The sequence below is a fragment of the Arabidopsis thaliana genome (assembly GCF_000001735.4).
Source record: "Arabidopsis thaliana chromosome 1 sequence".
Taxonomy (NCBI): domain Eukaryota; kingdom Viridiplantae; phylum Streptophyta; class Magnoliopsida; order Brassicales; family Brassicaceae; genus Arabidopsis; species Arabidopsis thaliana.
In genome coordinates, this window is record NC_003070.9 from 11516738 (window position 1) to 11537166 (window position 20429).

A 20429-nucleotide genomic window follows, 5' to 3' on the forward strand; every position below is an offset into this window, starting at 1 on the left:
TAATCTTAGTAGGAAAACCCCCTATCATATGCAAATCCCTTGCATATTTATACAAGTATTATTCTTCTCACTTAATTCAGTAGTTATGGCAAATTATATTGTATGGGTGATATTATGCTTAATTATGTTTCTTTGTGTCTTTTAGTGTATACGTTTTAACAACTTTGCACAAAAACCAAAAACGTTTTCATAAAACTTTTTCAAAACAATAAACATAGTGACTATACATTAGCAACAATAACTTTACGTCTCAATAAATTAAATAAAATGTATAGCAATTGTGAGTTGTTATATACAGTCTCAAGCTCAAATACTAAATACAATATAAATATATCTAAATATAATCAAAAATAATTTATGTATACTTGATTTTAGAATGATATAACATGTATTTACCAACAAAGAGGGACACATGCCATGTATCAATTTTTTTTATAGTTTCTAATAAAGAGATAAACCCTTATTTATTATATAAGACTAGATGAACATCCATAATACGCATGGAATTTTTATAAAACAAATTGCAGGAAAAATATGATTATGATTTTTGTTGCTTTTTATGTTCTGTTTTATTATGTAATTAATAAATTCATATCTATTTTATCTAATTATAATTTTTATAATTAAATTCATATATGACTCAAACTATCAATTCTACATTTTTTTAATATAAATCTGATTATTTATATACATATTATCCTAATTTTTCACTATCATGAACGCTTACAATAATATATGATATATTGATACAATGTATGTAGTTATATTACTTATGTGGTTTAAAACTTGCCTGACTTAATTGTAAGAAACAATTCTTTATTTCATGTATTCTCTCGTCATCTAATATATCAACCACATCATAATATGCTAGTAATTTTAATCAATACTTTAGATGTCATCCTTTACATATAGTCATATAGGAGAGAGTCTCATTTTTTAGTTTTTTTGGTATGTCTGACGTATGGAAAGACCATTACGTGAAAAAATTGTAAGTCAATGATACCAAGTTATCATAACAGACAAAAATGAAAAAAGAGAATGTTATATTCATAAAACGTAATAATGAAAAAATATTCAAGGTAAAATTACTAAATTAATATGAGATTAGATAGCAAACATCTAAACTACAACACAAGTAAATTTTTAGCTATTCTCGAGTAATGATTGTTGAAGTCAAAACTCGCACAATGGAAATCGTTATTAGGGTTCTCTCGAGGAAACGAACTTTGTAAAAATCTCAAAAAACAACAGAATCGATAATAAACCGAGGATGGTGTTCTTGATATTATTGATGAAAAAGATTATTTTAATCGTACAAGTGTTTAGAATATAGAAAGAAAAGTGTCTAGCCTTCAAAGTAAGAGCTTTTGGATTGTCTGAAGGTGAGAGCGTGTTTTCTTTTGTCTCCCTTATGCCCAGTCCTTGAGGTGCTTTATATAGAATTCTTAAACCTCTTTTTTAGCGATATTCTCAGAAGATATCCATTTATCCTTAAGTCGGCTCCAGAAAATAATCGGCTTATGGATATATTCCTTATTCTCCGGAGACTTCAGGAAAACTTCTTGATTTGACAATATCCTCGAAGATTCTCCTACATCATACGCTTCGCCCGTTAAAAAGAGAAAGATTATCGGCGGGTTCCCGAGCAAAGATGAGCCGTATACCGACCACTTCCTTTTAATGGCCCTCGACGACTCTTCTATTCCTGAAGACCTCCTCGGAAAATCTCTATCGAGATACAGGGTACTCTTTAGATACGTAGTTAGTGTTTATTTGTCACCGAGCCGCCAGCTACCCTCGATACTTACCTTGTTTCTTGTCTTTCGCAGATCATGCCATCAATTTCTTTGAACCTTGTCCTGACGATCTCATTCGGGCCCAAAAGAAACTGTCTGTCGGAAGTGTGATTGGCTAAAGCATTTTTCGAAAAAAGTCTCGATCGAGCATTAAAATTCTCGAACGGTATTTCCTACTCTTCTATCTCTGCGTCTTTTGATCATCAATCAAGGTTTTTCGTGGAGATGCAAGCAACAAAATTGACCCTTCGGTAAATGTCGGCTCAAAAGAAGAAAGAGGCCGAAGAGAGGAGACTTGCCGAGATAGACGTGGGAGTCTCGGCGGTTACTCCGAGGGAGTCGCGTCCGAGACGATTCCTATGCCGGAATGGAGCGCGGGTGTGGTAAACCCTACCCTTCCTGCAGTGCTGGACGGTACCGAGGCGAATGAAAACCGCCTGGTTCTTGATGCTACTGCACATGCAGAGGGTATACAACCGATAGCCGCTTTGCCGCCTAGAGGGCAAATGAAGGCTTTGGAAAAGCGCCAAAGGAGCACGGACCCCGAGGCGAAGAGTAAAAAGAAGAAGAAGAAGGCCAGTCGGGAAGAGGGCGAGCCAATTTATGTAGACAAGATCGCCTCGGCGAATCTTATCGCCTCCTGTGGGGGGCGTATTCTTCCTCCTCCTGAGAAACTTCTAGAATCTGAGCAATATGCTGAGGCGTCATCGTTCTTTTTGAGGGTAAAACCTGTTTCTTTTGTTCCCGATCATAGTTTTGGACTTGTTCTGATATTTATTATCATTATTATTTTTTTTAAACTAGGCTTTCTCCTCAATGAACAAGATGGTGCGATCCTACGATTCCACCACGCGGGCTTGTCTCGGTGCCAATGAAAAGTTGGCCGAGGCGGAGAAGAAACTCGCTGCTGAAGGGCATGCCCGAGCCGAGGCTGAATCAAAGGAAGTAGAGGCGACTCTGGCAAAGGAAAAAGCCAAGGAGGAAGTCATCGTCCACAAGGACAAAGATAGCTAGCTGGCCGAGCATAGTCTCAAAATGACCAATAAGCTATCTTCCGACCTCCCACGCTATAAGCGTATGCTCAACGAGGAGAAGGAGCGTCGGGAAAACGAAGTGGCTCGAGGCTATTAGGAATTCTAGGCGTGAGACCTCAGCAACCTTTGCTGACAAGTTTCAAGCCACCGAGGCGAAGATGCTTCTTTTCTATCAAGCCTACGATCGATATATGCTCCTCGTCCAGGCGAAAGCCAACGATGAGTTAATTACCGCACTTGAAGGCGGAGGGGCCCTTGCTAAGGAAAAGAAGCAAGTGTCGCACTAGCTTTGGGAGTATGGTGACACCGAGGCGGCATACACCAAGTTTGCTGAGGAGATAAAGAAGAAGTTGATGATTCCCCTAGTCTCTCCCGTCTCCATTCCATACAGTCTTGGAGTGAGGTCCAGTGAAGTGCTTTCGGACAAAGTGGGTGTCGTTAACCAGGCAGGCTCAAATCTGCGCGACAAGACGCGCCATTCTGAAGATGAGCCTGCTCAGTGACCTCGAGGCGGCACTTTGCTTCTTGCTCTATTTTTTATTTTTTTTGTAAAGACTTAAGCGTTGATGGTTGTATTGAACTTTCGAATGAGTATTCAAAGGCGTTTTAGACCTTTTATTGATCGTTACGTGAAATTCCTAAGTTGAATGTAGGTAGGAAATTTTGTAGCCGAGATAATCGGCTCGAGACAAGTGTAATGAGAACTGGGTTTAAGTAAGTAGACTTGAATTTTCTCAGTCTATTACCAGCGTTTAGAAACGGGCTGGGACAACGGTGTTAAATATATAACCGAGGTTTCAAAAGATAGAATTGACAGCCTGCTTGGAGAACTTCCGATCAGATTCTAATCTTAAATATTTGTATAGCGCGCTGTAACCGAGGCAGTGTAATTCAAATTGAAAACGTGACAAGTCGAATATTGTTGAAACAACTTTGGAAATTCCAAGTAAAAGACACTTAAAAACACTTCTCGGAAAATGACGTGGGAGTATGGATATACAGATCCACTCCCTCCTTTTTTGATTGGGGGGGTAGCTGAACTCATCTGAAGATGAGCTGTCTACGTACCCTTTTCAGGGATCAAGCCACCTCATAGTTCAAGTCCATACATACCTTCGGGCTTAGTTATAGTATTTTCTTAGGTGCATGACGTTGCAGGATCTCGTAACTGCTTTGCCATTCATGTTGGCGAGCTCGTAGACGTCGGGTCGGACGATTCTGAAAATCAGGTAAGGACCTTCCCAGTTAGCCCCCCAGCTTTCCTGCGTTCACCTTTTAGCTATTCTCGAGTAATGACTGTGGAAGTCGAAACTCGCACAATCGAAATCGGTCTTAGGGTTCTCTCGAGAAATGAACTTTGTGACAATCTCAAAGAACAACATAATCGATAATAAACCACAGATGGTGTTTTTGATATTATTGATGAAAAGGATTGTTTTAATCATACAAGTGTTTAGAAAATAGAAAGAAAAGTGTCTAGCCTTCAAAGTCAGAGCTTTTGGATTGTCTGAAATTGAGAGCGTGTTTTTTTTTTTGTCTCCCTTAAGCCTAATCCTTGAGACGCTTTATATAGAGTTCTTAAACTGTCTCTCTAGCGATATTCTTGGAAGAATTCCATTTATCCCTAAGTCGGATCCAGAAAATAATTAGCTTATGGATGTATTCCTTATTCTTCGGAGACTTTTGAAAAACTTCCTGATTTGACAATATCCTCGAAAGTTCTCCAATATCATTTCTGAGACTCTTGGAAATGATCCGGTTTTCCTGAAAATGATCTTTTGAACGTTATTGGATTTCTACAAGTCTTTGCTTCCGATTTTCTTTAGGACTCGGTGAACGTTTGACAGGTGACTTCGGGGCAACCGTTGTGTTCCAGCCCAAGGTGGATCATTGAATAAGTTCCCGAGGTAATTTGTTTGGCTTGGGGCGTTAACCTGTTTTATTCCCATGGCGATCGCGGTCCTTACTGTTAAATTCGATATTGCTTGTGGGAAATCCGATCCAACAATGACTATTAATAAAAAAATAAAAAATATATGTAAAGTAGAATGAAAGTAATACTTGATACATTAGTATGACTTTTAATTTTATTGAATATTTAAAAAAAATTAGTAAACAGTAAGATTAATGAAGGATTTAACAGAACAAATTACTTTTGATTTCTCCTCGATTAGTTTTGTTATTCTTTATTTTTTAATTATATAAAACGATACATGTTAATGTAATGATATGACACTCATATATAAATAATTGGTCAACTTGACCTGATGCATATGATATGTAGACAAGGAGAATAAGTAGAAAATAAAAGGTCAAAAATTAAATATATACTAGATTTTAACCTGCGGTACACCGTGGGACTATTTTGTTCTTTTAAGAATAACAATTTAATTTGTTTAGTCGATTAAAAATATATTGATTTAATGTTTATATTTTCTGAATGTACAACTCTTATATCTGTATATTATTTAATATACAATTACTATGTTTGATTTTTACTGTTAAAAAATATAGGAACAATAACGTACAGTTCATTAAGTTAAAATCTAGATTATAACTAAATAATTGAAATTTTAATTATATTTATTTTATTAATATTATTTGTTTTGTTTAGTATTTAAGATAATATAATTGTATTTGGATTGTTATATGATTTCACCCGTGGTATACCATATCGTATTACTATCGACCCAAACCCGTCCTACCATCTAATCCCGTTCAGTGAAACTAAACATATATAATGGATTTCACCCGTGGTATACCGTCTCGTATTACTGTCGACCCAAACCCGTCCTACCATCTAACTCCGTTCAGTGAAATTAAACATTTTGTTTTTGTTATTTTTGTTTTAATAAGACTTTAATTTAAAAGATATATCATTCAAATTAATTGAATTTTTTTCTTTCAAATGGTTATTTAATTGTTATAAAATCCATACATTATAATATTCTAAACCCGTCCCACCATCTAATCCAATTCGGTAAAATTAAACATTATTTTTACTTTTTTGTTCTAATAATTTTTTTATTAAAAATATATAATTCAAATTAATTTAAAAGTTTTCTTTTGAAATGGTTATTTAATTTTATAGATTTTATATATTATATATATTCTAACGTTTTTTCGTTAAATATTCTAAATATTTTATAAATTTTAAATAATTTTAATATTTATCTTTAATAAAGTATAATACTAATAAAGTCCTAAGATTTTTCCTTTTTAAAAATAATTAGAATTGATAGAGATATATTAGATAAGGAAATGCTAATAATTAAGAATATTAATTAATTGATAATAATTAATGCCAATAGTATTTTTTGTAAATAAGTTCCAACTTAAAAATTTATTTGTTAAAATGGCTGCAAAAATATATATGTAAATACTTCTAAAACTACATATTACTAAAACTCAAATGTTCAATTCTACTCTCATGAAAAATTATTATTCTGTTCTACAACAAACTCAAATAATATGAAGATAATTAATCTAGGCAAGTATCTTGTTGCACGTCACAACTATCTAAAGCCATCGATCTCTATAACCGACTAATATTCTTTCTTCTCTAAAAAACATATTCATTTGTTTGTCCTTTCGTATTCTCTACGCCGAAATATACCGACTCATTGAATTCTTTTTTCGGTTTAATTCTACAAGAATAATTAGTATTTTTAGCATTAAAATATAATAATTGGTGTGGTTTTACTATATTAGATTTAGCCTTATATTTTGGATAGTATTTATGAATATGTAAACGTTATAATTTGTTTGGTTCAAAATTTACAATAACACATTTTTGTAACTGCTATTAATGATGATATTCGAATTTTGGTAACTATATTATAGTATTTCAAAAATTCTAAGCCCTATATTAACAGAGCCTCAAATAAAATTATTTCACACCACCGATATTCATCGAAACTTTTGTCCAGACCGCCAACACTTAGCCAAAAAAAAAGAAAAAAAAACTCTCAAATTAAAAATGAAACCCTAATTTTTATATATCTTCTTCCTCTTTTTCTCTTTTACCTCTTTGATCCCTATTCTTTTTTTCTTCCTAGATTATTCTCTTCTCCTAGCTCTTTTTTACCTCTTCACTCTCTTTTCCTATGATTATAATACCCTTGATCTATTGGATTTTAGTAATTTCTATCTTTGTCACTCTCGCTCTCATCTCCATATTCTTCTTCTTCTTCTTAAATTATTTCTCGCTTTTGACTTTGTTGGCCTGAAACCCCAAACTATCTTCGACGCCCGGTTCTTTGCCATTCAATTGTGTCAGCCTCCTCCCACTTTATCCTTCTCGTTTTCATCCGCTAGTACAATTTTGTTATGGGTCAGATTTACGAACACTTGGATTTGATTTTGTAGGGTTGAGTTGATCGATTTAGGCTAGACTGATTTCTTAGAAGCTTTTGGCCGAAGTTATGATAATGCCCTCTAGGTGTTTGACGAATTGCCTCATTAATAGTTTGCTTGGTTTTTTGACATTGTTTGGCGTTTTGTAGGCTGATTCATATAATGATTGTATTGCTTAATTCTTGAAAGCTGGTTAATACACATAATGTCTTGGTCTTGTTTGTGTTGTACTCCAGTTTATCTCTCCGTCATCTTCGAATTAATGACCGCGAAGGTGATTATAATTTCGTTCTCTTTCTCATTTTGTTGCTTACTTTATTGGGGTTTTTTCATTTTTTTAAGTACTCCTTCCGTACTTTTATAAATGATGTTATAAGCTTTTATTTTTGTTCTTAAATATATGATGTTTTAAATTTTCAATGCAAAACTAATTCTATTTTTATTAGTTCTGATGATTTTTATTCTGTAAATTATTTTTTTATTAGTTGATTAAATAATAAATAATGTTTTAGTTTAAAAATAAACAAAATTAAATAATTTTTTAATTTATGCGCATTCTTCTAAAATATCAACTAAATAAGAACGGAGGAAATATAAATTATTCTTATACATGATAAATAATTCTTATTTGAAACAAACTTTTGGGTGGACAATCGATATTCTTTCACACACATAAAAATGCCGAATTCATTGTCATAACGCCCTCTTTTCCTATATTTTACATCAACATTACTAATATATAATAATTATATATAATCATTTCAAAATCGGCGTCTCGCTTCCCATGCATGCGCATTTAATTAACGCTGCCAAAAAAAGCATGTGAGTATATATAGTAAACTAAACCTTTCATCAAGTTAACTAATTAAATTTTAATATTAAAAATTAAAATATATAATGATTATTTTAAAATTGAATTTAATTATTTATCTAAATAGCAAATTATTTTCCAATATTTTTTCTATGATTTATTTTATCGTTTAATAATAATATATTAACATCAAATTATATTAACAATTGATCTCAACCAAATAATCCAAAACAAACACCACCATATAGAATTTAAACTCATGATTATGAAAATCTCAGATTTAGTTATGCAGTTAAAACTAGACACGAGATTAAGATATTATTATGATGTGTTTATGATAATGACGACAACGACAATACAACGTAAGTAAAAAATATATATATATATATATATACACGTATAATCTTTGACCTATTCAATAAAACGTGAAGAAAAACCACTACTTCTATTTTTCTTGTTCATCGAGTCTGAATCCAATATTATGCACTTTTTTTTCGGTAGCAGGACTCTCTTCTGTCCGTTTTTCCTCTTTTTTGGCAGCATTCATGAAGGTTACTATGACTTACAAAGGTTATAAAAAAAAAAAAAGGTTATAAATACACTTGACGAAGGGCGGGGGTGATTACAAATTGCATGCAAATGACGGTTTATTATCTTTTTGTTGTTAAAGGGAAATAACGGTTTATTATCAGTGTGCAGACTTTTATCAAATGAGATAAAAATCATAGACAATCAATCTAATACTATTGAAGTACATTTATTCAAATGGGTAGAAAGTTTGCAGATATTTACAAGAATGTCCTTGAGTTAAAAAAAAAATTTCATGAAAAATACATGTTTAGAAACACGAGATTATTTTTGAGCCGGTTTTAAAAATATCAGATTATAAGTTCCAATATAAGTCATTCATTACAATTACAAATAGCCGTTTTTTCCAATAAAGATCTAATCCTACAACAAAAATTTTGGGAAGAAAATCTTTAATTATTTCCAATTATTTATTCTTTTATTCAATAGCACTAGATTTTAACCTACGGTATACCGCGGGGTTATATCTTTTTTAAAAAATAAAAATTTAACTTGTTTAGAGTATTTAACATATATAGAATTTAATTTTTCTGTATTTTCTAAATGTACAACTCTTATATCTACATATTATTTAGTGTACAATTACTATATTTAATTTTTACTGTTTAAAAATATAGGATGAATAACATACAGTTCATTAAGTTAAAATCTATATTATAACTAAATAATTTAAATTTTAATTATATTTATTTTATTAATATAGTTTTTTTTTTTTAGTGTATAAGATAATATAATTGTATTTTGATTTTTATATTTAGGATTTCACCTATGGTATACCGTCTCGTATTACTATCGACCCAAACCCATCATATCATCTAATCCCGTTCAGTGAAATTAAACATATCTAATGGATTTCACCCGTGGTATAGCGTCTAGTATTTTATCGATCGAAATCCGTCTTACCATCTAACTCCGTTCAATGAAATTAAACATTATTTTGTTATTTTTGTTTTAAAAATACTTTAATTGAAAAGATATATAATTTAAATCAATTTAAAGTTTTTATTTCAAATGGTTATTTAATTGTTTAAAAGTTCATATATTATAAATATTATAAACCCGTCCTACCATCTAATCCCGTTCGGTGAAATTAAAAATTATTTTTTTGTTTTTTGTTTAAAATAATACTTTAATTAAAAAAATTATAATTTAAATCAATTTAAAAGTTTTTTTCAAATGATTATTTAATTTTTATAGATTTCACATATTATAAATATTCTAAACGTTTATTCCGTTAAATATTTTAAATGTTTAATTAACTATAATATTTGATCTTTTAATCAAGTATATTAATAATGTCCTAAGATTTTTCTTTTTTAAGTAATTAGAATTGATTGAGATATATTAGATAAGGAAATGCTATTAATTAGGAATATTAATTAATTGAAAATAATTAATGTCAATGGCATTCCTTGTAAATAAATTTCAATTTGAGGATTTATTTCATAAAATGGCTGCAAAAATATATATGTAGATTCATAATTACGTAGATTTTTCAAATTAGAAAACTAATTATATTCCTATGTCATAGAGATTTATAGTATTTATTATATTCTACAAGATTACTAATCCAATCAGATATTTTTTAAAACATTTCTTAATCAAATCTAACAAACCTACTTTATATATATATATATATAACATTATAAATATTGAATTAATATGTTTGAATTCGAAATTAGTTTCAATATTCAAAATTTATTTAAATAACTGTAAAAAACATTTAATTAAACCATCTTTTATTTTTGATAATTAAAATATAAAACATATTTTTAAACATTTAAAAATAAAATTAATTACATTTTTGGTTTGATATTAATTTCTGTTAATTAAATTAATTGAATTTTAATTTTGATAGCAACTATTTATTAAATATCAATTTTGATAGCATATATTAATTTCGGTCAAAAACATAATTTTCTCGCCATAAACGTAAATCCGTACTTTTTCCGCCAAAAAACGTAAACTCGTAATTTTCTCGTCAAAAACGTAAATCCCTAAATTTTTGCCAAAAACGTAAACCCCTAATTTGTTCGCTAAAAAAATATTCCATCCAAAATGTAAATCCATAATTTTCTCTTCGAAAATTATGAATTAAATTTTCAATTTTAATAATAATAATAATGAAAATTATTGATTATTGTTTGATAGTAATTATTAATTAAATTATTACTTAAATGAGTTATTCATTTAACCATTCAATCTATCGAATAAATAAAATGAGTTTATAAATTGACTAACTCAACCATTCAATTTATTAAATAGAATGAGTTCATAAATTGACTTAGATGAGGTCCGCCACTTTTTTAAAAACTGGGCTCGAAGCTTCCTCGTTGTTTCCTCTTTTGCCCCTATAAATACAAAAACTTCGAGATCCGAAGAAAAAAAACCCACCAACAATATAGATGTCTTCCTCCGGTAGTCCGGTACACAGTACCCTAATTTCTAACTCCGGCGATGAAAACACTGATCATTCCTCCGCAGTACACAAGCTTATCGCTGTTATCAACGGCGGAGCCATCGGTTTGCTGCAGATCACAGAGAATTCCTCAGCTTCAACCAATACTGCAGATCGTCAAGCCACTATCCTCTCTTTCTGTGTCTTTATTCTGATCTACGTCGTCCTCCGAGTCACTGAAGTAAAGCTCAATAGAAACCAAGCTCCGATCCATCACTTCGTTGGACACATCAGCCATCTTTTTGGGGCTCTTGCAGCTCTCATGCTCATCTCCATTGTTTCTCCCATCTTCACTCTCATCGTTGCCCCTCTATGGCTTGTTTGGTTCTTTGCTGTTATGTATGTCTTTTTAGTAGAGGTCATTTGCATGGTGGAGATTAAGCGTCCAGGGGACGCAAATCTTACGGACCAGATCTCTCAAGTATAGTAGTTTAAACGTAGCTTGAGATTCCGAGCATCAGGTTAATGTATTAGTAGTAATTTATACTTTATAGCATAAAATCATGTGTTTTTTCTTTCTAAGTTTTCGAACCCTAATCGTGTATATAATAAAAGAATGAGTCGGGCCTACTTTAAAGCCCGAAACAAATAACCAAAACGGCCCATATACTTCTTAGGGTTAGTTTCGTCAAAATACCAATAGTTCCAAATTCCGCGTTTCGTGTGGGAGAGAAAAAGAAGAAAAAGAGAGTCCAACCATATCAGTTTGCTTTCACAGTGGAGTCGGTGCTCTCTTTTTTTTTCTTCTCTCTTTCTTTTCACCTCTCGCCGGATCCCGGCGATCTTATAGGAGGCAAATCTATCAGTATCGTTATTCTAGGATCTCTAACAAACAATGAATCGCCACCACGATCCCAATCCTTTCGATGAGGACGAAGAAATCGTCAATCCTTTTTCGGTAACGTTTTCTCTTTCTCCCTGAATCTTCGATTTCTTTTCGTTTTTTTCTCTAGTTGGATTTTGTGTGTTCGCGACGGTAGTGGAATCTAGATCTCTCACTTGTTGAGTTTTTATTTAGTTTTGTGCAAATGGAAAATAGCAGAAACTGAGGACTGAGAACTGTGTAATGTCATTTTGATTACGGAAGGTTCATTTCTATTTGAAAATGATATTAACAGTGTTGAGATTATGGATCTCTCGATGTTTATTCGGAATACTGAACTTATATCTGTGGATCTGGAAACTAGGTTAAAAAATTTCTAGAAATGAATAGTGTTTGTGAGTAATTTCTTCCAATTTGGAGTGTGACTCATTCGTTTAGTTTTGGAGAATCAAACTCATTGTTGATTGATTCTTTGTGTTATTGGTGCTTGACGTTTGATAGTTTTTTGAATTTTAGTAACTTTTGATAAATTTTGCAGAAAGGTGGTGGAAGGGTTCCTGCTGCATCTAGGCCAGTTGAATATGGTCAAAGCCTTGATGCTACTGTTGATATTCCATTGGATAATATGAATGTAATGACATCAATATCTTCTAAACTCTTGAACCTTTCTAACTTGGATTTATCTAACATGTGTGTTTAATTGATGCAGGACTCTTCACAGAAACAGAGAAAGCTTGCTGACTGGGAAGCTGAGCTCAGGAAGAAAGAAATGGTTTGTACTATTTATAGGACTTTGTCAAATATATCGTCAATGTGCTTCTTAATTTTCTACTGATTGATGTTCTTTTGTGTAATTTCACCCAGGATATAAAGCGAAGAGAGGAAGCTATTGCTAAATGTAAGCAGATGACAACTTGATGACAATATTATTCACTAGTTTTGACTTTCTTTGAACTATCTCTTCAAATTTCGTGGTGGATGATAACTAACCATAGTCGTTTAATTGTGTTGCAGTTGGTGTGCAGATAGATGATAAAAACTGGCCACCGTTTTTCCCAATCATACACCATGACATTGCTAAAGAGATACCAGTTCATGCACAAAAGCTGCAGTATCTGGCTTTCGCTAGTTGGTTAGGTAAGGCTAATCTTGTTTTTCTGTCTTTTTTTATCACGTGTATCTAATGTGTTGAATTGTTGGGCTTGTATTTGACTGTTCGACTATTAAAATTTCAGGTATCGTTCTGTGTCTGGTATTCAATGTCATTGCAACGATGGTCTGCTGGATTAAAGGCGGAGGTGAGCCTACACTATATTACAATGTTTTATATTATGAAGGTAACTTTTTTTATGAGAATTTTGATTGGATTTGGTTCAACTAATGGTGGTTTTAAAATATCAATGATAGGTGTTAAAATCTTTTTCCTGGCCACAATATATGCATTGATCGGATGTCCACTCTCTTATGTACTATGGTACAGGCCACTCTACCGAGCCATGAGGTAATATTCCTGCTCACTGGTTCTCTTCCATTTGTATAAGTACAATTACAGGCGATATAATTGAAATACATTTTACGGCCTTGCAGGACTGACAGTGCTTTGAAGTTTGGTTGGTTTTTCTTCACCTACTTGGTGAGTTCATAAAACCTATTTATATCTTACCTTTAAGTAGATATACTTCCATTTTCCACATGATTGACCTGAGCTCCTTACAGATTCACATTGGCTTCTGCATCGTTGCTGCCATCGCCCCTCCAATCTTTTTCCATGGAAAATCATTAACGTAAGTCTTCCAATAATAGCCTACGTTTCTACTTGCGTTTGAGTGTACTCTTACTTCATATGTAGTTGGTTAGTCTGGTGAGGGCTTCAATTGGAAAGTTCTAAATTGTTCTGAAAGGTTTATTAATATTCAGTTGTTACAAAATAATGAGGATTATGACTACAAGTAGAAGTGAGAATCTAGCTGTGATTCACCTCTGTATGTTTTGTTGCCTTGAGATTAACTTAAAAACCCTTTCTCTTATTTCGATCAACAGGGGTGTGCTTGCAGCAATTGATGTCATCTCAGACAGTTTATTAGCTGGGGTATGAGCTATACACCTATTTTACATTTCATGACGACGCCTATAATATATTCAATGTGTCTAACCCTAATGAATGATGGCAGATCTTCTACTTTATCGGATTCGGTCTCTTCTGCTTGGAGTCACTGCTGAGTCTATGGGTTCTTCAGGTAAGCCTCTGATCATACTTTTCATGGCTTCTTCAAAACTGTTGACGTTGATGAAACCAGTAAACATTTGATTGATCTGGTTTCCCATTTTGGCTTTGCAGAAAATTTACCTCTACTTTAGGGGAAACAAGTGAAAAGGAGATAAAGAGGAAGATGATGGTAATTTTCCCTTACGATATAAGGTCTGAAATATGTGTATCTCCTATGAATGTAATTACCATTTTACCGTTTGATGCGTTGTGTTGATTGAGGTAAATTCTTTAGTTACTATAGTAGCAAGAGAGAGTGGTTGTTCGGCCATTTCTTTATGTTTTTTACTCTGTTCTTCTCTGGTCTGTAATATACCAATATCGTCTCTTAGCTTTTGGGATTTTTTTTCGGCGAAGTGGATGGACTATTTAGACAAAAAAAAATCATAGCTATGAATTATTAGTAGCGACTCTCTTCGGTCTGAATCTTAGAATCTGGTCCTTCTGATTATCATTGCGTATAACAAAGTATAGATGTTTCGATATGGCCGTGAACTTTATGAATTTTTTTTTTTGCAAACACCATGACTCGAGAGAGATAAAACTTCGTTAAATTCTTCTGTTGAGCAAAATAAGAACTTTTTTTCATTTGCAAACTCCATGAGTCAAAACTCAAAAGAGATTAAAGTAATTTTTTTGGAAAGATTTAATGTGAGTCCATAGTTTTTACTTTTTAACCTAACAAATTCTCTGACCCGTTATAGTTTCATGCTTGACATGGAAGTTGTATGGTGGTTGGTGGAGACTACGTTCAATGTGTCCAAGAATAAGCAACTAGTGCCGACTCTATCGCGGTCGATAAATAAACCATGGTTTTGTTTTTTTAATCCCGATGTAATCTCTTTTACTAATTACCCTACGGTGAAATTCATGAGTAATAAACTTCTGGTATCTGTTCACAAAAAAAAAAAAAAAAAAAAAACTCTTGGTGTCTTTATTAATTGGTAGGCTTGAAGCCCATTGTTAAGGTAACGCAAGAAGGCTTTGATCCCTATAGAAAAAAATAAAAGCATAAAAAGGTAAGTTGTTCAAAGACCATAAAGATTCGAAGCCAAGGGGGGATATACGGTGACGTGTAAATGTGACCCACATAATACTCTCTCCTTCATCTTCAGACCTTAAACACCTAATCCCCATCTGTCCAATTAGAATCTCCCACGTGTCAATTCAAATATCCAAATCCCAAAAAAATAAGCAAATAACCACCAAGCAACGTCTCCCTCCATGCCCTGTTAGTTTTATCACTTCATCGGCAACTCCACTCCTCTCCCAAACTCTATTCTCCAAATTATCTTTTAGCCAAAAAAATCAAACAAAATTACCATAAGTTTATTACTTCATGAAGTAAATAAGATATGATCTTTGGTTTTTTAATGGCTATAAATGTTTTCTTATCCTCTTATCTTATCAACAACATCTTAACATAGAGACTAATCAACATTACAAACAATTTTACTTCAAGAAACCAAAACATGAGCCAATCATCACACAACCACATTAAACCAAAACAAAACAAAATAAAACTCCTTTTCTTCTCTGCAAATTGCCATCTGTTTTTCCTATAGACCCATTGTCCTCCTCTCATTTCTCTCTTTCCCCATTTAATCTTATTTTCAAAAAAAAAAAAAATCACATCTCTATATCACCACACAAAAAACCATAAAATCAAAAATCGTTACCCACATTTCTTTCATTCTATCCTAAATCCTCATCACTCAACCTGAGCTCACAAAGCTAAACAAAAAAAAAAGAGCTTAGGCGGAGAAGAAGAGGAGACCAAAACACCAAACAAACAACAATGGCTGTCTCAACTATCTACTCAACACAAGCTCTCAATTCAACTCATTTCTTAACCTCTTCTTCCTCCTCCAAACAAGTCTTCCTCTACCGTCGTCAACCACAAACCAACCGTAGATTCAACACACTCATCACTTGCGCACAAGAAACCATCGTGATCGGACTAGCTGCTGACTCTGGCTGCGGCAAAAGTACCTTTATGCGGAGGCTCACCAGCGTCTTTGGTGGCGCTGCTAAGCCACCAAAAGGCGGGAACCCTGATTCCAACACACTCATCAGCGACACGACCACTGTGATCTGTCTTGATGATTACCATTCTTTGGATAGGTACGGTAGGAAAGAGCAGAAAGTCACCGCTTTGGACCCACGCGCCAATGACTTTGATCTCATGTATGAGCAAGTCAAAGCTCTTAAGAATGGTATAGCCGTCGAGAAACCGATTTATAACCATGTCACTGGACTTCTTGACCCTCCGGAGCTTATTCAGCCTCCTAAGATTCTTGTCATCGAAGGTCTTCACCCAATGTAAGCTACACATACTCTGTTATGATACTCTGTTTTGTATCTTAGACATACTCAAATTTTAGAGTTTGGAAGTCTCTTATCTTGTCGGAATTTCGATGATTAAGAATCTGGACTTAGATTTATACTAGAATCAGTATCAGAATAATTAAAGATGGATCTTTGAATCTATGCATGTAGTGTGTGACACCGATTAATTTTTATTCGAATAATTAAGTCTATAGTTTTGGTACTTGTAATGTTTTATAATAATATTTATCTACTTGTGAAGGTTTGATGAGCGAGTAAGAGACTTACTAGACTTCAGTATCTACTTGGACATTAGCAACGAAGTCAAATTCGCTTGGAAAATTCAGGTGAATTTCTTTGAATAATTCAACTACATTTACACCATTTTGTGGAACGTTTTCGGTTTATCTTATAAAACTGAATCTGTAACGTTTTTGATGGTCACAGAGGGACATGGCTGAAAGAGGTCACAGTTTGGAGAGCATCAAAGCGAGTATCGAAGCCCGAAAGCCCGACTTCGATGCATTCATCGGTAACACTCCTAATTTCTTGATGTAACCCCGTGTCATATTCGGCTTGATCAGTTTATAATATTTTCAATGGCTTATACAGACCCGCAAAAGCAGTACGCGGATGCGGTCATAGAAGTGCTTCCTACGACTCTGATCCCAGATGACAACGAAGGGAAAGTGTTGAGAGTGAGATTGATAATGAAGGAAGGTGTTAAGTACTTCAGCCCGGTTTACCTGTTCGATGAAGGTTCAACCATCTCGTGGATTCCTTGCGGCCGCAAACTCACTTGCTCGTACCCTGGCATCAAGTTCAACTACGAACCTGACTCCTACTTCGACCATGAGGTACATTCATATTGCATAATGACATATTGTGAGAAATGAATGAAAATGCATGTGTATGAGAATTTAGACTCATTGCATATATCTCCCTTTTTGTTTCTCTCAGGTATCAGTTTTGGAGATGGATGGACAATTTGATAGACTGGACGAGCTGATTTACGTGGAAAGTCACTTGAGCAACCTCTCGACCAAATTCTACGGAGAAGTCACTCAACAAATGCTCAAACATGCTGATTTCCCGGGTAGCAACAACGGTACTGGTCTTTTCCAAACCATTGTTGGATTGAAGATCAGAGATCTCTATGAGCAGCTCATTGCCAACAAAGCCACTGCTCGTGCAGAAGCTAAAGCCTAAAACAAACGAAGCGAAGCCAAATAGAACGCGTCGATAAATACATCCGCAGTTTCTTCTTTTTCTTATTTCTTTCTTTCTTTATGCGTTGTTTACCGCGGATTTTCATGGCGAAAAGGACGGTCTTGCTTGTTTGTAATTTGTGTGGAGATAAAAAGAAAAAGCCTGTAATGTAGAGAAGTGAATAGCAGAGCAATAACAGTTCAGTTTATAGAACGCCTTCAAAATTTGTTCTTTACAGCATCAAAGTAGATTCAAACCACAAATCAACTAAGCAAAAGAAAGAACAGTTTTATCCTATTGATCATACTCATGTTGAATACTTGAATGTCAAATAGCTTTTGGATTACAAATTACACAGTTCAAACTTCCTTATAGATTCCATATAAGAAAGCAAAGAAATTATACATACAAGTAACAATCCCATTTTCTTGCAATCACCAAGTACTACTTTGGGTACCAAAACATGCCTTTGATGCCTTCTGGATCAGCCTCAAACCCCAAGTTCTGATAGAAATCCACAACTACAAAAAAGGAACACAGATTCAACAACTAAGTAAGAACAAATCCAAATATTTTGACCACAAAAATTGCAGATTAAACAGTGATTCGATGTTTTACCTTGACTATCTGCAAACAGAGATATGTTACCAATATCTCTTTGAAGAAGAGCCCTTACAAGTTTTTCAACAAGAGCTTTACCTAGCCCTTGACCCTGAAACGTGAAAACAAACACAAACACCAATTAACATCAAACACAAAGCATTTATATTGGCAAGCAAAAACTAAATGCAAAAACCATATCATTTGTTTTGATTAACCTGATATTCAGGATCAACAAGAACATCCCAAATTGTAGCATTAAAGGCATGATCCGACGTCGCACGTGCCATACCAATAAGCTTCTTCTCCTGCTGCTTCTCCCCATCCCCGCCTTCTGTGTCAAATAACTTCTCCAAAATCCGCTAAGATGTTCATCAAAACATCCTCTTTGTATATATATACACATTGCTTATAGTGAGTCAAGAAAAGTGTTATACTTAGTTATAAGCACCTGATGAATCTGAATCTGATGATGACTTCATTACAGAATGCAAAGTAGCAACCATATAACTATTCTTCAAAGCAGCAGCTAGTTTCACTAACGGTCTCCTTGGCCATCCCACCTATATTTTCCCATAAGATAACCATAAATGAGAGTTTTTGAAGTATCATCAAGCATAAACAGAGCACAGGAGTAGTGTTTTAAACTACCTTATCACAAAGACCTTGAAGATCATAAACATCAATCTCACCACCAGAAGAAAATATGATCTCTTCAACTAAACCATCTTCAAGATTTCTCTCAACTAAAGTAAATTCCACAGGTAACAATGGCTCAGTCTCTTCTTCTTCATCATTGACTATAGAAGGTGGTTCCACAAGTTGCGTACTATTATTATTCTTCACAAACCTGCAACAATGGTGTGTTATAGTATCAGCCCCTAATTTCTCATATGAGTAAGTAAAGTATGAAGCTTTTTCAGTACCCAGATCGGATTGACTCCCAGAAATTGGCTCTGAGTCGCAAAGTCTTCAACTTTCTACTTCCTGAAGAACAGAATTGTAATCTCAACTCTTGATACGAAGACCCAAATCTTCGAATTTGAATTGTGAAATTGAAAAAAAAAGTCAACAGATTGATGAAGGATAAGTACCATGTTGAATTGGGAATGTGAGATTGGAGAAAAACAGAGAGTGATGATTCGATGGATATGAATTAGGAGGAGGGCTACTACAACAAAGACGATGTTAGTAATATGGTTAAGAGATGAGAATTTGAATGTTAAAAAGGAGGAAACTTACATAGACGAAGACGAAGAAGAAGAAATTGGGATTAGTAGCATTTTTTATTGGTTATGTGGTTGAGACTTGAGAGTAGAAGAAATATCAGACAAGAAGAGAGTTTAGCTTAACACCTTCCATTGGGGCTTTGGCCCTCGTCATCGACTTTTGTTATTTACGCTTTTGCCCTCTCCCTTATTTTTGTTGAATTCATCAATTTGTTTGTAAAGGATTGTTACTGGGGACTTCTTATAATTTTTTTTTATCACATACAAGATGAAATTGAAGACAGATTTTTCTGTTTGACAGAAAAGAAAAATAAAGAATACATAAATTTCTAAATTAAAATATTTATATTCACATTTTAAGAAAAGTGAAATGTAAATTTACCAGCATATCAAAATCTATTATCATTTTATAAGATTTTCGCAACCAGTTTTGTTTCGGTTTTGTTTTTCCTGGATCGGTTAGCAATTTATATATATATATATATATATATATATATAAATGACTATTCAAAATAATCTTAAATTTATCCATTTTCATAAAATCTTAAATTTTTAACATACTTTGGTTCTAATAATCAAATTATTAAAATAATCATTCAAAGCAAATAAAGAGCCGTGGAAGCTTTAGAATATTTGTTTCTAACATTTCTTAATATACTTCATAGATCACTATTGGTTGGGATTGCAAGTATGAAGCTGCTATCAAAACTGATCATTGGTGCTATGAGGTACTTCCAGTGATAGATTTGGGCTTAACATGACATTCCAACCTAAAATCAATTGGCAATAAGTAGAGTGACTCTAACTCTTTATATACTACTTGATACTAACCCCAACTTCCAATGTGAAACTTTCTTCATTAACAACTAGCGTCTCAGTCTCAGCCAATTGCTAGCGCCTTCGCCAAGTCCACGACTAACGGCCTTCGAGG

At 33.5% G+C, this 20429-nt stretch overlaps 3 protein-coding genes and 3 pseudogenes across 8 annotated transcripts; 4 read left to right on the forward strand and 2 right to left on the reverse strand.

Moving 5' to 3' along the window:
• Positions 1-1680: 1680 nt before the first annotated feature.
• Positions 1681-3333, forward strand: AT1G32040 (annotated as a pseudogene; the record flags this gene model as incomplete). The annotated part of the gene is made up of 6 exons: positions 1681-1743; positions 1830-1901; positions 2009-2518; positions 2601-2780; positions 2911-3105; positions 3127-3333.
• A 618-nt stretch (positions 3334-3951) lies between these two features.
• Positions 3952-4139, reverse strand: AT1G32045 (annotated as a pseudogene; the record flags this gene model as incomplete). The annotated part of the gene is made up of 1 exon: positions 3952-4139.
• Positions 4140-10909: 6770 nt separating this feature from the next.
• Positions 10910-11631, forward strand: AT1G32049 (annotated as a pseudogene). Its single transcript has one exon.
• A 16-nt stretch (positions 11632-11647) lies between these two features.
• On the forward strand, positions 11648-14613 carry SCAMP5 (SCAMP family protein). Its single transcript, NM_102939.4, has 12 exons — positions 11648-11941; positions 12405-12497; positions 12576-12638; positions 12731-12764; positions 12881-13003; positions 13102-13164; positions 13274-13367; positions 13454-13499; positions 13583-13650; positions 13907-13955; positions 14038-14103; positions 14205-14613. The coding sequence occupies exons 1-12, from the start codon at positions 11879-11881 to the stop codon at positions 14235-14237; spliced, it is 795 nt and encodes a 264-aa protein (NP_174485.1). The 5' UTR covers positions 11648-11878; the 3' UTR covers positions 14238-14613.
• Positions 14614-15461: 848 nt separating this feature from the next.
• PRK (phosphoribulokinase) lies at positions 15462-17902 on the forward strand. The gene is made up of 5 exons (NM_102940.6): positions 15462-16454; positions 16723-16807; positions 16908-16992; positions 17073-17317; positions 17421-17902. The coding sequence occupies exons 1-5, from the start codon at positions 15931-15933 to the stop codon at positions 17667-17669; spliced, it is 1188 nt and encodes a 395-aa protein (NP_174486.1). The 5' UTR covers positions 15462-15930; the 3' UTR covers positions 17670-17902.
• NSI (nuclear shuttle interacting) lies at positions 17870-19700 on the reverse strand. 3 transcript variants are annotated; one of them, NM_102941.3, is made up of 8 exons: positions 19512-19700; positions 19364-19437; positions 19196-19256; positions 18921-19119; positions 18721-18832; positions 18488-18603; positions 18288-18381; positions 17870-18190 (listed from the first exon to the last, which is right to left on the reverse strand). In NM_102941.3, exons 1-8 carry the CDS (start codon positions 19550-19552, stop codon positions 18114-18116), a joined length of 774 nt encoding a protein of 257 aa, NP_564387.1. In that variant the 5' UTR covers positions 19553-19700; the 3' UTR covers positions 17870-18113. The 3 variants fall into 3 exon arrangements, with proteins under 3 accessions (NP_564387.1, NP_973950.1, NP_001077641.1); NM_202221.2 differs by having other exon boundaries at positions 17882-18190; positions 19364-19440; positions 19512-19601; NM_001084172.1 differs by having other exon boundaries at positions 17945-18190; positions 18488-18600; positions 19364-19440; positions 19512-19579.
• Positions 19701-20429: the final 729 nt, after the last annotated feature.